This window comes from Lethenteron reissneri, chromosome 64 (assembly GCF_015708825.2).
Source record: "Lethenteron reissneri isolate LAM-NWPU_2019-01 chromosome 64, ASM1570882v1, whole genome shotgun sequence".
In the NCBI taxonomy this organism is placed as follows: Eukaryota; Metazoa; Chordata; class Hyperoartia; order Petromyzontiformes; family Petromyzontidae; genus Lethenteron; species Lethenteron reissneri.
This window is the reverse complement of record NC_083842.1, coordinates 1,018,596-1,041,827: the sequence shown is the minus strand read 5'-3', so window position 1 is coordinate 1,041,827 and position 23,232 is coordinate 1,018,596. Positions and strand designations below refer to the sequence as shown.

The following is a 23,232-nucleotide window of genomic DNA, read 5'->3' as shown; positions in this document are numbered from 1 at the left end:
GGTGTTTGTCCTATCAAGTTTCAAGTCTGCTTTATGTTCACAGATGCGGTCCGAGACATGTTGTTTGGTTTCTCCAATGTAACTGCTACCACAGAGGCAACTTAGTTTGTAGACGCCAGGGTACTGTATGTCTGGAACCACATCTTTTACAGACGGGACCAGATAGCGGATTTTGTGTACTGTGCTGAATTGGACCTGGATCTTGTGTTTTATCAGGATTTTGGAGATCTTTTTTGTGACCCCAGCAGTGTAGGGTAAGGTGATGGTCTTGAAAGGCTCCTCAACAGGATCCTTCTTGATGGTTAGAGTGATGGCTTTGCGGATTGTGTAGTCGGAGTAACCATTAGCCTTAAGAGCTTGGCGTACGTGTTTGAGTTCAATAGGATTGTGTTCCTGGTCGGAGATGCATTGGGCTCTATGGTATAGAGTCTTGATGAGGGAATTCTTCTGGGATGGATGGTGGTGGGAATCCGGTTTTAGGTAAGCATCCGTATGGGTGGCTTTCCTGTAGACAGAGTGGCTCATTGAACCATAGGGTCTCCTTTTAATTAGGACATCCAAAAAGGGTAGCTTGCCATCTTTTTCGACTTCCATGGTGAATCTGATGGCTGGGTGTATGGAATTGATGTGGTCGAGAAATTAGTCTAGAACAGGCCGGCCATGTGGCCAGATGACAAAAGTGTCATCTACGTACCTCTTCCATAAGGTCGGGCGTAGAGTTGCAGTCTGGATGGCGTCAGTCTCAAAATTCTCCATGAAAACGTTGGCTCCAACCGGAGATAGGGGGGAGCCCATTGGGGTGCCCTCAGTTTGTTTGTAGAAAGTTCCATTCCAGGTGAAGTATGTATTTGTTAAGCAGTGTCTCACCAGGGGGGGTACCCCAGTATTCAGTCCTTGATGAACCAAGCCTTCAATGATTGCGATGGTGTCAGGTACAGGAACTTGGTGAATAAGGAAACCACATCAAAACTGACAAGCAGGTCATCTGGGGACAGGGAAATTCCCTTGATTGTCGATTCCAGGTCAGTAGAGTTTATTACCGCAGAGGTGGTTTTTCCAGTGAAAGGCCGTAGGATTTCAGACAAAAAACGAGCCAGTTTGTAGGTGGGGGAGTTGATAGTAGAGACAATGAGACGAAGAGGTGTATCTTCTTTATGTATCTTTGGCAAGCCGTATAATCTCGGTGGCCTGGCTGCAGAAGGTTTGAACGAGAACTGTTTGGTTTGATCAATTAATGCGGTTGAATCAGAAATTATTTTGTTGGTTTTAGTGACGAGGCTGTTGGTGGGGTCTCTTTTTATTTTTGTATAGCTGCCATCGTTGAGTAGTTCTTGAATTTTGTTGTTGTATTCTATTTTGTCCATGATGACAGTGGCATTGCCTTTGTCGGCTGAGAGTATGACAATGTCATCCCTTTTTTTAAATCCTTTATATTAAGTTCGCTTGCTTGCTTAGGACCGTGCAAATCTTTCGGTCGTTTTTTAACCCACTTCCCGTGATCCAATCGAGCTGACATTTTGCACACAGACTCGTTGTGCGTGACAATTAATGTTCGTGAATTTTTTTTTCCAAAATTTAACACTTTTTAGGACAAAAATATTATATTTAATTACCAATTGCTTAATGGTGCAATGCAATCATCTGACCCATAGGTGGCAGCCATCTCAAGCCAGAGGACGAGAGGACTCTAGCCGCCACGCATATAAAGGATTTATAGTGAAAAACTTTGTTTTTACGGGTTATACTTGTTTAATTGAGCTAATTCAAAACGCTCATCTTTGCTGATGTTGCTAGCTGGCATCTTAGCGTTTTTTGCTTGCGTTGTGGCCGAAACGTCGTGAGAATTATTTTATTATGTTTTATTTTTATTATTGTATTACTTCCAGAGGCGTAGCTAGGATATTTTGCGCCCGTGGACGAACTATAAAATTGGCGCCCATCCCCCGTTTAATCATATACCAAAATGTAATTACATGACATGTAGGCTGTATGTGGCGGGATATATAAATTTTTAGGTTGAGGTGTAGATGTGTGCAGTAGTTTCAGGCTGCCGCGCCCGCCGCAATAAGTTATAATGTAACGTTGTAAGCCTCATTTTGGCGCCCCTTTACCTTGGTGCCCGGGGACATATGTACCCCCCTGCCCCCCCCTAGCTACGCCTCTGATTACTTCCCTTCTACGTGACTTTACTATCAGAGTATTGTTTTTTGTTTGCATTTGACTGCAAGTATTGTGGTTAATGTAAGCATGATTCCTTCCAAAGGTATCAGTTTTGTTGCCAGAAAAAAATGGGGAAAAACCCTATTAGTATATTTTGGTACTGGCAAAGGAGGTCCCATGATAATTACGACTTTGTTAACGTCTAGCTTTTCAATGTGTGGGTCCGGTCTCTTGTTTGAGAGGCGGTTGAATTTGGAAATCAAATTGTCCTTACATAAAATTATAATGCTTAATACAATGTACAAAGTAATATATAGTATCGTAATTGTATAGTGAATATACAGCAGTGTGATATACATTAGGGTGGGTAGAATAATGCATAGTGTAATATTACAATCTATAAGGTTTGGGGTGGGTTATAGCAATACAGTATATAATTTAATGTTGGGTTTGTCTATGGCAGTATATAGTACGATGTAGACTCGTGTGATGTAAGAGAATAACGTTTAGATGGAAGCATATTATATTTTTTGCGACGTAGAATTGTAATGTATTACTTACTGTTAGTAACTCAGCTTATTGTAGAGTATATTTAGTATACTGATGATACTATGTAGTTTATACTTTAGTTGTTTACGTGGTGGTTTTAGTTACTGCAGCTATATACTATTAACACTTCTTCCCTTTATTAATGCTACCCCTATCCCCTCCCTTTGATGCTGCTAATCCTGCATAATGCACGGGCATAAGTAGTACTAATCACATACCTGCATTTCCCATATCCCCTACCTTTGATGCTGCTAATCCTGCATAATGCACGGGCATAAGTAGTACTAATCACATACCTGCATTTTCCATAAATATGCTAAATTTCTCTTGATATGCAAATTATTTTGTCAAGGCGCCCTTCCCCCCCTTCCAACCCAGCTTAAATATATGCTCCAAGCATGGTGCTGTTTCATTCAGACGCTGTCTCCCCGACAGACCTGGTCTTCACCTGAGGACGGCTACTTGCGTTGTGGCTGAAACGTCGTGAGAATTATTTTATTATGCTTTATTTTGTTATTTTATTATTTCCATTCTACGTGACTTTACCGAAAGAACCAAGAAGATGAATCCCTGCAGTCACGAAAGCTTTAAATCGAAAAATATCATAACATGTTTTTGGTCTATCAGCCAACGGGATTTTTGTACTAATGCTCCCATCAGCATTTTCATGCGCATTCTGGAATGGTTTTGGGTTCATCATCTCATCAACAGGGTGGGGCCTGTTAAACAAATGTTACCAAGTTTACTGATGTGATGATAAACATGAGTTCTCTGCAAAACTGTGGTTCCCATTCAGTGAAGTATAAACATTTTACATGTCTTATTGTTTAACGGTGCATTGTGTACAAGGCTGTCAATGATGATATCAGACCATCTAGCAACATTTGTTCAGAATGCCACACTGCTGATGAGACTCAGGATGTTGCATCTGCCTGCCTAAACTCTTGCTGCTCTAAAATATTTGTCTAGAAGCTCATAGGCTGATGGATTAAAGTGTAATTTTACTTTATTTAAAGTAGTATTTTAGACCATGATCTATTGTTATAATACAAATGAAAACACTTAATATATCCCATGCATAAGATGTTTAATGCACGATCAAGTCCACTATTACGTTTCCCTGTCATATTCTGGGAACGTTTTATAAATGATATATTGATATTTTCATTACATAACTGAAATTTACATTAATTCCTATCAGGCCACATGGTGTATAGTACGGTCTCCAACTTGTATTCACCCTATCCCTCTGGCCTCTCTATATGCCATAAGTCACCCATTATATAGTTTTCAAATAAGGCAGTGTTATTCATGAATGTGTTCTTGTGCGCCACTACTAATACAGGATCACCAAATAATATAAATTTCCACCCAACATTACATAGTATAAGTTGAATATTTTAGTTTATACTTTTGACCATGTGGAATATATTTCATCACCTTGTAAGTAGCAGAACAAGAACAATGACTTGGACATGACTGCCTCGAATCTCGTGTATTCATGATGAGTTTTTTACAGACCAGAGGCAAGCTGGGTCTTCAGCTAGGCCAGAACTGAACGAACTGGGCAGGGTGTCGTCTATCCTGCTTTGACCCTGGTGCCCCTGGCTCCTAACACCCTTCAGATAAAAGCCTCCCTCAAGTGACTGACGCGACTCTGCGACCAACCCAAGCAAGGATCTCGGTGAAGTCGCAGGGTGGCGATTAGGATGCGGTCGTTGAACAAAAACTCTGACAAAAACGTAATGTTCGTGCTGCTCAACCTGGGATACTTTGAGCACAAGTAGATATGTTTCTAAGTTTTCACATGTTATAAAAAATACACCTACCCAGTGAGGTGAGTGATCTATCCCAGCATGTGCTGCTTACTGCAACGGGTAGGGCTAGGTCTTGGGTCAGCTCAGCTTAGCAAAGCCGCGTGATATCAACCCGGGAGCACGGTCATCGTAAATCCAAGCCGACAAGGCTCTTGGCTGTCTCTGAATACCGAACATGCTTAGCTCACAGGTTAAATGATGGCTGAGAGTGTAGAGGAGAATGGATGTGATTTCCTGTTTATCCTATACTTGTGGTATTGTTTTAAATGCTGAATGTGAGCAACCCTCACCCATCCAGTGCTTGGATGTGAATGAAGTCCTTCTCCATGCTGTACATTTTGAAATGGACACAGGTCTTGTTCCCAAACTCCTGCAATGCCCGAGTGATGGTCTCCACATCACAGTCATCTGCCAGAAAGCACAATACTTAATAATTTACATGTGTTTACATGTTTGACCTTTCCAGTGCATGCAGTTGTATGTATGTTGAACTTCTTTTGCGTCGTATGTAGCCAACAGGTTTTTAGCCTCTGTGTTACAGTGTGACAAAAACTTAAAAAGTCCATAACCACTTACTATAAAACCTACATCACCACACACAAGTAGAAATTTACATGCAGTTTGTGTTTTGTCAATACAACTACAATTCAAATTACATTAAAACTACAAATGCAAACATGATATATGCTTGGAAAAGCATCAGTATTCACTATAAAATGTAAAGAAACAGAGGTTTAAGGAAATATTTTTAAAAACAGCACATATGCTGGTTACAATGCAGGTCCTGGAACACCTCTGACGATTCTGTAACTCAGCACTGACACAGAGGGCATGTTGATGCCTATTCCTCAATGGCATGTACTGTCAACAGCAATTCATTAGACCAAATATAATAACACAAATGGGAGTTATTAACTATTCTTAGGGTGGTAATATGTATATGAAGTGTAATATTTCGATTTAAAGCTTTCGTGACTGCAGGGATTCATCTTCTTGGTTCTTTCGGTAAAGTCACGTAGAAGGGAAGTAATAAAATAATAAAAATAATAAAAACAAAACATAATAAAATAATTCTCACGACGTTTCGGCCACAACGCAAGCAGCCATCCTGGCTCCACTATCTCCTTTGTTGCACCAAAATAAGTAATTTAAAAGCAAGAATTGTACTTCCTGATGTTGGTCAGAAAGTGTTTAGACCCTGGGGTATGGCCAGATACCAAGGATTTCAGTGGCTCAGGGGGGGTCTGCATAAGGCAAAGTTTGACTTTTCCATCACTGCAGCACATTGCCTTGGATTCTCCTTTCCACTTTTTAGCACCACATTCTTCACAAGTAATTGACATAGAGTCTAATATCACCATGGACTGATAATTATCGATCTCAGGTTGGTAATCTAAAGCTGCTCTGTTCCAGTACGGGTAATTTCTTCTTGTTCTTGATGCAGCAGCATAACGGACTTGCCTCTTGCGCACCATTTTTTATGTTGTGGTTCCTCAGTCCGTGCTGCTTCAGTGACTGTGTGTTCCCTGGCTTGTCGAGATGCAGAATGTTCAGCGTGTTCTTCAACCCGTGCTGCTGCAGTGACTCTGTGGTCCTTGGCTTGTCGAAATGCACGATATTCAGGGTTTTTTTCAGCTCATGCTGCTGCAGTGGCTATGCAGTCTGTAGCTTGTCTCCATGCACTCTGTTTAGGATTTACCTCAGCGTGTGCTTCTGCAGAAGTAACTATGCAGTCTGTAGCTTGTCTCCATGCACGCTGTTCAGGATTTACCTCATCTTGGGCGGCTGCAGTTGCTGTGCAGTCTCTGGCTTGTCTCCGTGCATGCTGATTTTCAGTTTCCTCAGCCGGTGCTGCTGAGGTGCCTTCGTTATTTGTCCCGCACTATTTGTTTTATGCGCCACAGCGCCACTCTCTTTGTGTTTGTTTTCATCTTGGAGAGGCTTAATTTTTTTCTGTTTGACATTTTTAACGCGAAGAAGAACCTCCATCCCACGCCAAGCTTGTTTGCGTTGCTAGGGGCTACCGCGAGTCGGCGTTTACGCACATATGCAGATGCGTGCTTTTTTTGGCGCACTCAAAGTTATCATTACGATCAGCATGAATTGTTACAAAGTGTAATTTTCTTAGTTTACATTGGACCAAGGGCAAAAACAAATAGCTTTTTTGTCCGAGGCTTAGCTTGTTGTATCTGTGTTATTTGTTGAAATATAAACCCAACAATTTTTCAGTTAAAAGCGTTATAAGGATAGGCGTGCGCAGACAGACAGACAAAAATTACGTTTATAGGCAAGATGGTAACATCTGTGAGGAGATAACCCACAATAGGCAACGTTTGTCTTTTGTGAGGGAGCATAGATGGAGGTGTGCTTTATCTACGAGTCGAGTCGTGAACCAGTGTGATCACGTAATGTCGTAACAGGTTCCATTTACATATTTATACTAATCTCTTATTGTATATATTCATCATATTGTTTAATAATTATGAACGAAATTACTCACAAAAGTCTGAAGACACTTTGTATGGGATGTAGACGTTGCCATTCCGGTCCTGGGGCCAGCGGCTGCCATTCTTTGCGGAGACTCTGTCACTGACTCCACACCCAGTGAAAGCACCTAAAGCAGAGCAGCAGAAGAAAGGCTGTGTCTAGCAAGCAGACAAAAACAGGCCACTTCAAAACTGATAGGGGATGCCAGGGATCGCTTCAGTGGGGAGGCATCTATGCTGAGAGATGAGTGGCAGAGAAATGAAGCATTAATTTTACACAGATTACGCACGGCGTATTGAAGTGCCAGCAGCTTCCTATGGCAGGTGTTGACATAACAAGCAATGATTTAGGCCCAGTGATCTCACTGCATCGCACGCTTTCAGATGCGCTTCTGCAGCCATCTGGAACAATCTTCCTTCCAATATTAGGAAGCCACTGGAATTATGCACTTTTAAGTCTAGATTGAAAAGAATTTGGTTTAAACTGCTTTTTGTGTTTATTTTGTTGTCTTTCTCTGGCACCGCCAATAAGTATGGTTGGCTATGTATGGTGCAAAAGCGGTTCAATGTACATTCATCCAATGAATTGTCTCAATTCAGGGTTGCGATTCGATTCAAGAATACCTTCTCGTGTGTAGTTTTTTATTACAATGGTATTTTTTTTCAAATATTTGCAGTTTTTGTTGGATCTATTAGCCTAAATGTAACAGGCATATTATGTAAAATGTAACATTGGCGTATAATTATACATGGATTGTAAATAATCGATTCATACACGCACAATTTGATGCATGTCACTGGAGCATATAAATAGGTTTCAATGAATCATTGTGCAATACATGTAGAGGGTTCCATCATGGCCGAGTGGCAATTTGCACTCTCTGTAAGTGTTAAACATTGTGTAGCAGCATGACCTGCCACTACCCAACAATGTTCAGAAAACAACATACATGGGTATTCGTCTGAATATCATCGCTTAGAACTTTGGTGAAACCTCCAAAAGCTGGCATTTGGAGAAAGGTAGGTTACCCGTGACTAATATTAAAAAAATAAACAAAAAACGATGTCCAGAGCACTGTTTGAATCTTAGTTAAGCTGTGTGCTCTCCCCTGCGGAATTTTGCAGTAAAATTCACACGGATCAGCTTACCATAAAGCTCATGTGTAAGAAATTAAATAAATGCTTGTAAATACTAGTAAGTGTAAGATGCTATCGCCAAACGCAAAGAAATACAATTATTGTGAATTTGTAAAAAAAAAACAAGCCAACAACACATACCTCGCACTTTGTTTTCCTTAATTTCCTTGGGTAGCTGCAATATCAAAAGACAAGGACTGTCATGCACCTACTAGGCCATACACCAACATATATTCACCGTAAGAATGGGCCTTTTGAGATGTAACAAAGATGAAGACTTTTAACAGGTATAACCTCTATTTGAGCAAGGTGAAAGCCCATTGAGACGACAAGTCTTCCTTTCAAGGGAGATCTCGGTTATAAGAGAAAAAGTATTGAAAAAGCGAATTGCACAGTATAAAACAACATAAACACTTATTTTATTAAGTCAAGTTTATTTGTCAGAGTGATTTGGCCATGCAAAACGTATGATAGCAAATCAAAACAGAGGTATAAAACATATGTACACAGCTCAGTTAAATACAAAGTGCAATCAAAACCAGATAGAAAAATCAAAAGTGATTGTACAGCATCTGCCTGCAACTTCATCTCAAGACACAGTACAGAAGATGGAGGCATGTTCATAATGGGGAACAAGGAGGCATATATGTACATATACAGTCAACCCTCTCGATCCGCGAGGGTTACATTCCTGAAAACGCTCGTGAATGCAGAATTAACGAATGCAGAAACCTTGTTCCAATAAGAAAAATTGGGTTACATTCCTGTTACAATTTTTTGAAAGCATCTGTGGACCAATGTGTTATTCCTCTCTGTTCTTCCATAAGGAACATACTTCTAATGCCATCCTTTTCTTTCTACCTTTCATTTATAATTTATTTTGCCACCTCAACAAGTATATATTTATATTTATTTTATCTGCACATCTGTATTTTTAAGAGCACAATCTACTTTTGACAGCTGCTACACACTTTTTCTGCATTTCTCAATCCGTTTTTAATAATTGCACATGGATTTTAGGGGTCCCAGTTAGTATCTATGACTTCCTAAATGTCATTGTCATCTTACCTATAACACAAATATGGTCGCTTCCATAATCTGCTCTAGGATATGTGTTTGACTGAAAAATTGCATTTCAAAACCGTAAATTAATATTTATTAATCAGTCTGGTTCCTACCACGGTCACCTGGGCTCTTCAAAGCCCATAATCTTCTAGGCATTGGCGGAGCCAGTGTGGGGGGAGGTGGGGTGGCACGTTCCCCCCCAATGATCTGATCGAAATCCTTAATTATTAGTAATAAATCTGCATTTTGCGACCCCCACTGCCACTGTGTAGCATATTATTACGTGCCAGGGACTCTATGAGATGACAGGACAATAGTCTGAGTCCATAATTGGCAATAATTAACGGCAAATCAGTTTTAAGTGACTCACAGAATTGTGCGCAGTTGCATATACAGTACACGACTTCCCTGAAGACATACCTTCAGCAAGCGCAATGCCGATCACACACGGTTCGAATTCAACCCTCGATCGATGGCTGCGCCATCGCCACACACGCGTCGAATAAAAAGCAAGGGACAAGTCCTTACTTACAATTCCTATAATTTTTCATGGCTGGAGGCGTTGCCCCCCCTACCTGAAAAACCTGGCTCCGCCATTGCTTCTGGGATGTGCTTAAAACCATATTTTGTCACTAACAACCCATTCTATATCATATTCTCCTCTTTCATTCCTTTCCCAAAATCCATATGGTCAAATTATAATCTATTCTATCTCCTGCGATTCACACTGTTCTTTAGCCTTATCTCCTCATAAAATGCTGTAGATGCATGTTAAGAGTGATTTACATCTGAATATGACAAGCAATACTCAGACAGTGCAAAATAGCTCGACAACCAGCTTGTAGCCTGGTTGTTTCGCAGCATCCAGACTCTTCTCCCATGTAGATTCCATCCAGAATAGATTCATAACTTTCCATTGGTTGTATATTAACCACTAACATACCATCTAACTTCACTCAGTCCTAAAATGTATTTCAAGTCTTGTAATTTCTTGCATTAAAATGTATTTGTTGGTGTACATTTCTTACATTCCAAGTTGCTATGCTTAGAATGTTTTTGTTGTGCTCAGTCACAGGACAATGGTCGAATGTGATCTGCTGCCCATAACAGTCTCTCCCGGACGAGGTGTTATCACTCTGTGAAGCCCCATCTACTCCGTTATGGCCATTAATACTGCTATTTATGGCAATGACTTCCTTGGCAAATGCAGCAGTGGTTTGTCATTGCTTTCTGACGATTTATTTATGGTTACTCCGATAGCCTTTGGTTCACAACCTATCTCCCAAGGTAGAAAGGGGGATTTACCCATTGCCTTCAAAGTACATTACCTTCAGGTTGCCACCATAACCACGTAAGTTAGGCAGGCATCAACTGTTGACATTCATTGTGTACACACTACACTGTAGGCACCACATGAGGCACATAATCAGCCTAGGTTTCAGAATATGTTGCCATACAGGTGTAGTGGTGATACGCGCTGGGGTAAGGATCGTGTGCCAGCGCGTAGTGATTGGCTGTGTGTGTTGGTGACGCGTGCTGACGGTGAAGGATCATGGGTCAGCGCGGGGTCATGGGTTATGAGGCGGTGATTGGCTGGGTATCGGTGACGCGCGCTGACAGCGAGGGGATCGTGAGGCAGCGCGTGGGGATTGGTCAACTAAGGGGGTGTTCACGTCGCGGTCCGCATACGCTCCGTCTCCCGGGAGCGGAGGCTATATAAGGCAGTGCGCACAGGCACACGGGGAGTTGTTGGTGACCAGTGAAGACAGAAGACGGAGGAGGGAGAGATAGGGCCCTGAGGCACCTAATCCCGCTGTCCTTGTAAGGACCGGGGCCCTGTGTGGCTCAGAGGCGGGACCTTGGGACCCGGGGCCGAACGTCCGTGTGAGGGCTGGCCCGCGGGACCCAGAGGTCGTGGCCCACGCCCAAGCTGGGGTGGGTCTGTAGGCTCCACGGACGCTACAGGGCTGGAGTGGCTGTGAGCGTGCACCGTGAGCGTGTAGCGTGAGCGTGCAGCGTGAGCCGTAGTAAACACACGTGTCAAGTGGAATGTGTAGCGTGAGCCGTAGTAAACACACGTGTCAAGTGGAATGTGTAGTGTGAGAAGTAGTGACCACACGTGTCAAGTGGAGTGTGTATTGTGAGAAATAGTGACCACACGTGTTATCGTGAGAAGACAAGATTTAATAAAGTGTGCTACCCGTCAAGTGGTTTCCTGCCGTCATTCCGAATACTTCAACTGGCGTCAGAAGTGAAACAGTCTTCCAGGCATGGATACAAGGAAGACTCGTCGGACTCACGGGATTGACCGCGAGGATAACCTCGACGACTCGGGCCAGCTGGCATCAGGGGGAGAGGAACGAGGAGATGCCGACGCCGCAGGACCCACCGGGGGCGCCGGACGAGGGGCTGGGGGCTGATGCCGGACTCCGCGAGGCGCACTCCCGTCTGGCAGAGCTGCTACTCGCCGCGGCGTCCATCCTGGCGGAGATCACCACGTCGGGAGGAGCGGGGACGTCGGCGGACATTCAACAGGCTCGCCTCGCAGATTCCCGCCAAAATGACTTGGCAGTTCCCGCCATTTCAACCACGCGGACATCTTTTGGCGGGAACGGCGAGCAACACGTGGCGGGAGTTCTCCAAGCGCGCCCGCTTACGTCATCAGCGCGCGCTACGGACCGCCATCAGCCACCCGCCATAGGGGCCGCCATCTTGCAGACCGACGGTGCGGCGGAGAGGAACCACGTGGCAGAGGACGACTTCATCTTCCAGCAGCGCCTTCCCACGTTGACAGCCTTCAAGGCGGAAGGCGGGGACTGGGGCGCATTCCAACGCAGGTTTCTGGCGCATCAAGAAATGTCGGCCTGGTCTGACGCTACGGCGCTGCGGGCACTGCCTGCCATGTTGGACGACGACGCGCTCGCGGCCTTCAGGTCCGCACAGAGGTCGGACCGCTCCACGCTTAAGTCTGCGTTGGGCCTCATGGCCAAGGTCTATGGACCTCCTTCGGCTTGTCGCCATCAGTTTTACGACCGACGGAAGGCGGACACGGAGACCGCGCTCGCCTACCGCACGGCGTTGTTGGCTCTCGCCGACGCCGCGTTCCCTCGTATGGACGAGGAGGGCCAGGATGCGATGGTCTTGGAGCAACTGCTCAAGTTGGCGCAGGACCTGGGGGTCCCCATCAACACGGCCGACGAAGTCGACATATCTTCATTGCGGGTCGCAACAAGTATACAGGCGTACGAGGTCCTCAAGCGTAAACAGGGGGTCGTCTGCACTGCTGCCATGGCCTCAGCTCCGGGCCCGGTGGTCACCGAGCCCCAAGTCGTCTGCCCACGGGAGGAGGCGTTCACCGCTGGACGACCGGGGGACTGGAGGTCGGGGGGTCGTTCGCCTCTGCGATCGGCCCGCAAGCTGGAGCAACCGAGACCTCCGACGTCCCTCATCACGTGTTACAACTGCGGCCTCCGGGGCCACGTGGCGTCCGGTTGCCGCGCTCCACGTCAGCGCGCCATGGGACCTCGGCTGGACGACGACCAAGGCCCCAAGTCATCCCTACTACCCCCGGCAAGTCGCGGCACTTCACATGCTCGGCCTACATGCAAGACACACATGGGCCGTCGCTTTGCGGCGGAGGAGGGCCGATTAGGGGTCGGGGATTCGGTTCGGGGAGGGGGGTTCGTGCGGGACCGAGGGGACATTAAATGGTCTGAGTTGGGTCACAGAATAGTGGCTGCGTCGGCGGGTTCATCGGTCGTTACGGGATTCATAGACGGGGTCGAGGTCAGGGTGTTAGTGGACACGGGGGCGTCGCCGACTATTATATCAGACTTCATTTACAACATTCTCCCCGTCCAATGTCGACCTCTGCTTCCGGTGGACGTGCCATTTTACGCGGCAAATGGGGGCTCGTTGGGCATTGTCGGGCAGATTCGGGCGTCCATTTGCATTGGGGATATTAAATTGTCGGGACCTGTTTTCGTTTCCTCTTCCTTAGCAGTTCCTTGTCTGTTGGGCACAGATTTTTTGGCTAAAATGCCCATTAAAATTCTCATCCATCAACGTTGCATTGAGCTACCATCGGGTTGCCGTATTTCTTTTTTGTCGAATCCTACGGAAATTCGGACGGCGTGCGCTACGATACAAGCGCTGGCGACACAGACCGTGCAAGTGCCCCCGGGTTCGCAGATGTTGATTCCTCTCCGGTTGAGGAAACCATTGGATGGGGAGACCTCGGAACAGGGCGTGCTTTTGGGTCCATCAAATAGGGCTGTCGGAGGTCTGGATTTGTCGGTGGCTCACACGTTGGTTCGGGCTGACAAGGACCCGTTCGTTATGGTTCTAAACGCTGGTTCGCGGCCGGCCGTTATTCAGCAGGGCACTGTGTTTGCTCACGCGGCACGGGTCCCTGCGGAAGAGCGCCTTGTTGCGCATGTTGATTCAGTCCCGGCGCAGAAAATTCGATCGGGGGAGGACCTTGAATGGGTCGATTCGCTGTGTGCGGACTCAAAGGATTTGTCAAGGGTACAGTTAGGTGCGCTGCGTGCTTTGCTGATAGAATTCTCTGATGTGTTCAGTAAGCACAAATATGACATTGGGTGCACGGACCTGTTGCGCCACCATATTGAAACAGGCGATGCGGCACCGGTCAGGCAAAATCCCTTCCGGCTGAGTCCTGCTGAGAAAGAACACGTTCAGTCGGCCGTCAACGATATGCTGGCGGCCGACATTATTTCGCCTTCTTCCAGTCCTTGGGGAGCACCTATCGTGCTGGTTAAAAAGCAAGACGGGTCTTTGCGATTTTGTGTAGATTTCCGTCGCCTGAATAAAATCTCCGTGGCTGACGCATACCCGCTCCCCAGAATGGACGAGTCCCTCGATGCATTGTCTGGTGCGCGATATTTTTCTACTCTTGATTTATTATCGGGATTCTGGCAGCTGCCACTCGACGATGAGTCTAGACCTAAGACAGCATTTCGGACTCCGGGGGGCCTGTTCCAGTTTAACCGGTTACCCATGGGACTTCACTCCGCTCCCGCGACGTTTCAGTGCCTTATGGCGTTGGTTTTGTCGGGTCTGCAATGGGATACTTGCTTGATTTACCTAGACGATGTCATTGTTTTCAGTAAAACGTTTGAGGAACACCTCCAGCGATTGAGAGGGGTGTTCTTGCAGGAGCGATCGGCTAAATTAAAGTTTAAACCGGCCAAATGCCACCTTCTTCGAAAGTCCGTGAGATACTTGGGCCACATTGTCGATTCTTCGGGGATCTCTACCGATCCCGCGAAGACGAACTGTGTCAGTTCATGGCCAACGCCCACGTCGGTTTCTGACGTACGCAGTTTCATCGGTTTTGCTTCCTACTACCGCCGATTCGTTGAGCATTTCGCCACCATTGCAAAACCCTTGCACGCTCTAACGGCAAAAGGAGTCAAGTTCCGATGGGGACCGGAGGAGGAGGCCGCGTTCTGCTCCCTCCGGGACGCCTTGGTGGGTGCCCCGCCCTTGCGTTATCCTGACTTTACAAGTCCCTTCTTGCTAGATACGGATGCTAGCAACACGGGCATTGGGGGGGTGCCCTCACAGGTCGTTGGGGGAGTCGAACGGGTGGTCGCCTACGGTAGCAGAGTTTTGTCGCCGGCGGAACAGCGCTACTGCGTCACCCGTCGTGAGTTGCTGGCTATTGTTTTTTTTGTACAGAAATTTAGACCGTATCTCTATGGCCGTCATTTTACGGTCTGGACGGACCACGCGGCGCTTCAGTATTCATTGAGGGTCGCCCAACCCTCGGGCCAATTGTCACGGTGGTTGGAAGTCCTCCAGGACTATCAGTTTACGACCACTTACCGTAAGGGGTTGCGCCACACTAACGCGGATGCCCTGTCGCGATTGTCGCCTTGTCCCAAATGTGCGTGCTTAATGGGGTCGGCGCGCTGTAAACCGCCAGCTGCGGTAAGTGTGGGTGCGTTGGCCGCGACCGCGGATGCACCGATTGGTGACGTTCCCGCTACCCCTGAGGGAGGGGACTCGCTGCTCTCACTGTCTCTGATTGAGTGGGGCCATCTCCAAATGGCTGACAGCTCCCTGCTAGCGTTGCGTCGCAGGGCGGGGGGTCCCGAGGAGGGCCGGAAGCGAACTGGCTCCTGGCTGCTCAAGCAGGGCCTGCTAATGAGATGGGACAATTTGTCCCAGCGGCACGCACTCGTGGTGCTTTCCGCTATGCGGGGAAAAGTTGTCCTGGCCGCACACGAACGCCTCTTGCATTTGGGGGTAAACAAAATGCTTGCTCTGCCTCAGCGTGACTATTATTGGCCGGGGATGGGGAGCGATGTGGTAAATATACTAAAGGGGTGTGTAGACTGCGCCAGACGGAAACCACCGCCCGTGGCGTCAAATCCACTGCTGCAATCTATTCAGGTCTCGCGCACTAACGAGCTCGTTGCGCTCGATATTTTGGGGCCTTTTCCAGTCTCGCCTAGGGGTAACAAGTACCTGTTGATTGGTGTGGAATACTTTACCCGGTGGCCTATGGCGTGGCCACTCGCCAACCAGTCGGCGGCGGCTGTGACGGACGCCTTTGTCCAGAGCTACGTTCTGGACAAGGGGGCTCCCGAACGCTTGCTGACCGACCAGGGAAAACATTTTTCAAGTAAATTGCTGCAGGAGGTGTGCGACCTTTTGGGTACTAAGAAAGTGCGTACCTCCCCGTACCACCCACAGACGGACGGGATGGTGGAGCGACTCCACAGGACTTTGACTTCTATGCTGTGCCAGCAGGTGTGCGAGGCACATGTTGACTGGGACCTGCAGGTCCCGGGGGTCCTCGCCGCGTATAGAATGGCCCCCCATGCAGCAACGGGATTTTCCCCATTTTATCTGATGTATGGTCGGGAGGCCGACCCGCCCATGGAAACTCAGCTGGGACTTTCCGCGCCACGAACGAATTCAAAATTGGCCGAACATATTAAATTTAACATTGCTAAGCTGACCGAGGCACGGGAGGCCGCACGGCTTAATTCAGGGTCTCGCCAAATCGCCAACGAGCGTTTGCGTGCACGGAAGGTGTCCGTGCACGACTGGAAACCGGGCGATAGGGCCTGGCTGCACTGCCCTCAGGCACCTTTGGCTACGTCGCCTAAATTGTTGAGGCCATGGCGGGGACCCGTGGAGGTCGTGCGGGTTGCACGCCCCCAGTGTGTTCAGATAAAATGGGGAAAGCGCCGTTGGTACATCTGAAGTATGGGAATTGACGGCAGGAACTTCTTGACGGGTAACACACTTTTATTAAATCTTTACGTGTCACAATACAACGTGTGGTCTTCCTTCTTCCGACGACACACTCCACTAATCTCGTGTAAACTCTAGGCCTCTGGCTACACCCGATACACTTGACTCGTGTAGACCCTATGCCTCTGGCTACACACACTACACTCGACTCGTGTAAGCCCTATGCCTCTGGCTACACAATACACTCGACTCGTGTAGACCTATGGCTACACACACTACACTCGACTCGTGTAAGCCCTATGCCTCTGGCTACACAATACACTCGACTCGTGTAGACCTATGGCTACACACACTACACTCGCCTCTGGGTTACACAGAGTCCCGGTCCCCTTAGGACAGCGGGGCTAGGTACCGCAGGGCTCTAGGTCTTCATCTCCGTCTTCATTCTTCGCTGGTTACACACTGCCCTTACGCCTGTGTGCATCCCCTTTTATAGCCCCTGCTCACGAGAGGCGGAGCTGATGCGTACTTCAGCATGAGCATCGCTCCTTAATGAACCAATCACGACGCACTCTCTCTACGATCCGGTTTCCCCAGCGCGTGTTAACACTCCTCCACCAATCACACCGCGCTGCCACCCGATCACTCCCTCTCAGCACGTCACCGGTCCACAGCCAATCAGTACCCCGTAACCCACGACCCCGCGCTGACCCCTGATCCTCCACCGTCAGCGCGCGTCACCACCTACACAGCCAATCCTCACGCACTGTGCATACGATCCCTAATCCCAGCGCGTATCACCTCTACATCACCCCCTCCCACATAGCTTGCAGCCGGCCCGGCTGTTAACCTACAACACAACATAACGCAACGCAGTAATAAAGAACTCCACATCCCAGTGTGCCCCGTAACACAACAACAACAACATAACACAACCTTAAATACGAAGCAATATACAGCCCGACGAACAACACAATAAAAGCGAACACCGTAAAACGAACGCGCCAAGTGTCACTGTGACCCACGCAGTGCCGAGGCGCTCCGGCTGCCTCGACTCCGCACGTGGTAGGTTACACAAAGTAGCGCGACCTAGCGCGAGTCCGTCTGGCCGGTCCGTCATATGGAACGGGACGTTGGCGACCGTCCGGTGTCTCCGGCAGCTCTAGACGGCACGGATCGGGCCTGGAAGGACCGGCCCCGCCGTTAAGATCCGGCCGCCGGTGGTCGGCAGCAGTCAGTTCCGAGACACCTGGGAGCGGATCAGGCGGAGACATGTGAGGAGCAGGCAAGGACAATTCCCCCTCAGGGTCGTCGGTCACGTCACATGCTCGGCCCTCACGACACAAGGGGAGTCCATACGGAGGCGAGAACGGTTTCAGTCGGGAGGGGTGGACGTACCAACGGCGTTTCCCCCATTTTATCTGAACGCACTGGGGGCGTGCAACCCGCACGACCTCCACGGGTCCCCGCCACGGCTTCAACAATTTAGGCGACGTGGCCAAAGGGGCCTGAGGGCAATGCAGCCAGGCCTTGTCACCTGGTTCCCAATTGTGCACGGACACCTTCCGTGCCCGCAACCGCTCGTTCGCAATTTGGCGAGCCCGCGAATTAAGCCGTGCGGCCTCCCTTGCCTCTGTCAGTTTATGAATATTAAATTTAATATGCTCTGCCAATTTAGAATTAGTTCGTGGTGCGGGCAGACCCAGCTGCGTTTCCATGGGCGGGTCGGCTTCCCGACCGTACATTAGATAAAACGGGGAAAACCCCGTAGCTGCATGGGGGGCCATTCTATACGCGGCAAGGACCCCAGGGACCTGCAGGTCCCAATCAACATGCGACTCACACACCTGCTGGCACAGCATAGAGGTCAATGTCCTGTTAAGCCTCTCCACCATCCCGTCCGTCTGCGGGTGGTACGGGGAGGTACGCACCTTTTTGGTACCCAACAGGTCGCACACCTCTTGCAGTAATTTACTCGAAAAATTTTTCCCTTGGTCAGTCAGCAAGCGTTCGGGAGCCCCCTTGTCCAGGACGTAGCCCTGGACAAAGGCGTCCGTCACAGCCGCCGCCGACTGGTTGGCGAGTGGCCACGCCATAGGCCACCGGGTAAAATATTCGACCCCCACCAACAGGTACTTATTACCCCTAGGCGTGACCGGAAAGGGCCCCAGAATATCGAGTGCAACGAGCTCGTTAGTGCGCGAGACCTGAATAGATTGCAGCGGTGGATTAGCTGCCACGGGCGGTGGTTTCCGTCTGGCGCACTCAACACAACCCTTCAGAATATTCACCACGTCACCCCCCATTCCCGGCCAATAATAGTCACGCTGAAGCAGGGCAAGCGTTTTGTTAACTCCCAAATGCAAGAGGCGTTCGTGTGCGGCCAAGACAACCTTCCCCCTCACAGCAGAAGGCACCACAATCGCATGCCGCCGGGACAAACTGTCCCATCTCATCAACAGGCCCTGCTTAAGCTCGTAGGAGCCAGTTCGGTCGTGGCTACCTTCGGAACCCTCCGTCTTTCGGCGCAATGCCAGCAGGGAGCTGTCCGCCATTTGGAGACGGCCCCACTCAATCAACGACAGTGAGAGCAGCGAGTCCTGACCCCCTGGGGTAGCGGGACCATCCCCAATTGGTGTGCTCGCGGTCGCAACCAACGCCTCCCTACCTTCCGTAACCGGAGGTTTACAGCGCGCCGATCCCGATAAGCACGCACATTTGTGACAAGGCAACAACCGCGACAGGGCATCGGCATTCGTGTGTCGCAACCCTTTACGGTACGTAGTCGTGAACTGATAGTCCTGGAGGACTTCCAACCACCGCGACAATTGGCCCGAGGGCTGGGCAACCCGTAATGAATACTGGAGCGCCGCATGGTCCGTCCGGACCGTGAAATGACGACCATAGAGATATGGCCTGAATTGTTGTACAAAAAAAACAATGGCAAGTAGTTCACGACGGGTGACGCAGTAGCGCTGCTCTGCCGGCGACAACACCCTGCTACCATAGGCGACCACCCGTTCGACCCCTCCAACGACTTGGGACAGCACTCCCCCAATGCCCGTGTTGCTAGCATCCGTGTCTAGCAAGAAGGGACTCTCAAAGTCCGGATAGCGCAAGGGTGGGGCCCTTACCAAGGCGTCCCGGAGGGAGCAGAATGCAGCCTCCTCCTCCGGTCCCCACCGGAACTTCACTCCTTTTGCCGTTAAAGCGTGCAAGGGCTTTGCAATGGTGGCGAAGTGCTCAACGAATCGGCGATAATACGAAGCAAAACCGATGAAACTGCGCACGTCTGACACTGACGTGGGCGTCGGCCACGAACTGACACAGTCCGTCTTCGCAGGGTCGGTAGAAATCCCCGAAGAGTCGACAATGTGACCCAAGTACCTCACGGATTTACGAAAAAGATGGCATTTGGCCGGTTTAAACTTTAATTTAGCCGATCGCATTCGCAAGAACACCCCTCTCAATCGCTGGAGGTGTTCTTCGAACGTTTTACCGAAAACAATGACATCGTCAAGGTAAATGAGGCACGTCTCCCACTGCAAGCCCGACAAAACCAATTCCATAAGACGCTGAAACGTCGCAGGAGAGGAGTGAAGTCCCATGGGTAACCGGTTAAACTGAAACAGGCCCCCTGGAGTCCGGAATGCAGTCTTAGGCTTAGACTCCTCGTCGAGTGGCAACTGCCAAAATCCGGACAATAAATCAAGAGTCGAAAAGTATCGCGCACCGGACAATGCGTCGAGAGACTCGTCCATCCTGGGGAGCGGATACGCGTCGGCCACCGAGATCTTATTCAGGCGGCGGAAATCGACGCAAAATCGCAGGGACCCGTCCTGCTTTTTAACGAGCACAATAGGTGCTCCCCAAGGACTGGAAGAAGGCGAAATAATGTCGGCTTCCAGCATATCATTAACTGCCGACTGAACGTGTTCCTTCTCAGCAGGACTCAGTCGGAAGGGATTTTGCCTGACCGGCGCCGCATCGCCCGTTTCAATGTGGTGGCGTAGCAGGTCCGTGCATCCGATATCATACTTATGTTTACTGAAGACATCCGAAAATTCAATCAGCAACCCGCGCAACGCACCCAACTGTACCGCTGACAAATCGTCAGAGTCCGCGCACAGCATATCAATCCAATCTAGGTCCTCCTTCGCTGGTACGCTATTCGTGGGGCTCGGATCAGCCTGCGCAACCAACCTCTCCTCCGCAGGGACCCGTGCCGCGTGAGCCAGCACGGTGCCCTGCTGAATGACGGCCGGCCGCGCCCCAGCGTTTAAAACCATGACAAACGGATCCCTGTCTGCCCCAACCAAAGTGTGAGCCACCGATAAATCGAGACCTCCAACAGCCCTATTAGAAGGACCCAAAAGCATGGCCTGTTCCGAGGCCTCCTTCCCCCATGGCTTCCGTAACCGGAGGGGAATCAACATTTGTGAACCCGGGGGCACGTGCACGGTCTGTGTTGCTAACGCCTGAATGGTAGCGCACGCCGTCCGAATTACATTAGGGCTCGACAAAAATGAAATACGGCGACCCGATGGTAGTTCAATGCAACGCTGATCAATGAGAATTTTGATGGGCATTTTCGCCAAAAAATCAGTGCCCAATAGGCAAGGAACCGCCAGGGAAGATGAAACGAAAACGGGTCCCGACAATTTGATATCACCAATGCAAATGGACGCCCTAATCTGACCGATAATGCCCAACGATCCCCCGTTAGCGGCGTAAAATGGCACATCCACCGGAAGAAGCGGACGACATTGTACCGGGAGAATATTATAAATGAGATCCGAAATAATAGTCGCCGATGCCCCCGTGTCCACTAACACCCTGACCTCGACCCCATCAATCGATCCGGTAACGACGGATGAACCCGCTGAGGCAGCCACTATTCTGTGCCCCAATTCCGACCATTTAATGTCTCCCCGGTCCCGGCCGAACCCCCCTCTCCGAACCGAATCCCCGAACTCTACTCGGCTCTCCCTCGTCGCAACGCGACGACCCATACGTGTCGAGTATGCGGGCCAAGCATGTGAGGTGCCGCGACTTGCCGGGGTTTGCAGTGATGACTTGGGGCCTTGGTCGTCGTCCAGCCGAGGTCCCATGGCGCGCTGACGTGGGGCGCGGCAACCGGAGGCCACGTGGCCACGAAGGCCGCAGTTATAGCAGGTGATGACAGTAGTCGGAGATCTCGGTTGCTCCAGCTTGCGGGCCGCTCGCAGAGGCGAACGACCCCCCGACCTCCAGTCCCCCGCTCGTCCCGCGATGAACGCGTCCTCTCGTGGGCTGACGACTTGGGGCACGGTGTCAACCGGACCCGGAGTTGAGGCCACGGCAGCGTTGCAGACGACCCCCTGCTTTCGTTGAAGGACCTCGTGCGCTTGCATGCTCGTGGCGACCCGTAATGAAGAAATATCGGTCTCGTCGGCCGTGTTGATGGGGACCCCCAGGTCCTGCGCCAACTTGAGCAGCTGCTCCAAAACCATCGCATCTTGGCCCTCCTCGTCCATACGAGGGAACGCGGCGTCAGCGAGAGCGAGCAACGCCGTGCGGTAGGCGAGCACGGTCTCCGTGTCCGCCTTCCGTCTTGCGTAGAAATGATGGCGGCACGCCGAGGGAGGACCGTAGACTTTGGCCATGAGAGCCAGCGCATCCTTGAGCGTGGAGCGGTCCGACCTGCGTGCGGACGTGAAGGCCGCGAGCGCGTTGTCGTCCAGCATGGCAGGCAGTGCCCGCAGTGCCGTAGCGTCGGACCAGGCGGACATCTCTTGATGCGCCAAAAATCTGCGCTGAAATTGGCTCCAATCCCCGCCTTCCGCCTTGAATGCTGACAACGTGGGAAGGCGCTGCTGAAAGATAAAGTCGTCCTCCTCCTCGTGCTTCCTCTCTGCCCCCCCGTCGGTGTGCAAGATGGCGGCCCCAGTGGCGGGTGTGTGATGGCGGTCCGCCGCGCGCGTTGGTGACGTCAGCGGGCGCGCATGGAGAACCGCTGCCACGTGGTGATGGCCGTTCCCGCCAAAAGTTGGAGCGGATGAAATGGCGGGAATCGCCAAATCGTTTTGGCGGGAATCTGCAGGGCGACCCTGTAGCACGTCGGCCGCCGTCTCCGCTCCTCCCGACGAGCTGATTTCCGCCAGGATAGACGCGGCGGCGAGCAGCAGCTCCGCCAGACGGGAGTGTGCCTCGCGAAGCACGGTGTCAGTCCCCCGTCGCTCGTCCGGCGCCGTCGGTGGATCCTGCCCCGTGGGCAGCTCCTCTTCCTCACCCCCTGATGCCCGCTGGCCCGCGTCGTCGAGGTTGTCCCCGTGGTCAATCCCGTGGGTCCGACGGCTCCTCCTTGTATCCATGCTTGGAGGACCGTTTCACTTCTGACGCCAGTTGAAGTATGGGAATTGACGGCAGGAACTTCTTGACGGGTAACACACTTTTATTAAATCTTTACGTGTCACAATACAACGTGTGGTCTTCCTTCTTCCGACGACACACTCCACTAATCTCGTGTAAACTCTAGGCCTCTGGCTACACCCGATACACTTGACTCGTGTAGACCCTATGCCTCTGGCTACACACACTACACTCGACTCGTGTAAGCCCTATGCCTCTGGCTACACAATACACTCGACTCGTGTAGACCTATGGCTACACACACTACACTCGACTCGTGTAAGCCCTATGCCTCTGGCTACACAATACACTCGACTCGTGTAGACCTATGGCTACACACACTACACTCGCCTCTGGGTTACACAGAGTCCCGGTCCCCTTAGGACAGCGGGGCTAGG

At 49.9% G+C, this 23,232-nt stretch overlaps 1 protein-coding gene across 4 annotated transcripts in view; it reads right to left on the bottom strand.

Annotated features, from left to right (window-relative positions):
• Positions 1–23,232, bottom strand: part of LOC133359160 (uncharacterized) — a 195,292-nt gene that overhangs the window by 72,909 nt on the left and 99,151 nt on the right. For all 4 annotated transcript variants that reach the window (XR_009757154.1, XM_061577563.1, XM_061577564.1 and 1 more), the window contains exons 17-19: positions 8,291–8,324; positions 7,027–7,140; positions 4,817–4,934 (exon numbers count right to left, since the gene is read on the bottom strand). Coding sequence is in view for 3 of the 4 variants with exons in the window: in XM_061577563.1 (XP_061433547.1) it covers positions 4,817–4,934; positions 7,027–7,140; positions 8,291–8,324 (266 nt within the window). In the remaining variant the exon portion in view is untranslated. The remainder of the gene's footprint in view (positions 1–4,816; positions 4,935–7,026; positions 7,141–8,290; positions 8,325–23,232) is intronic.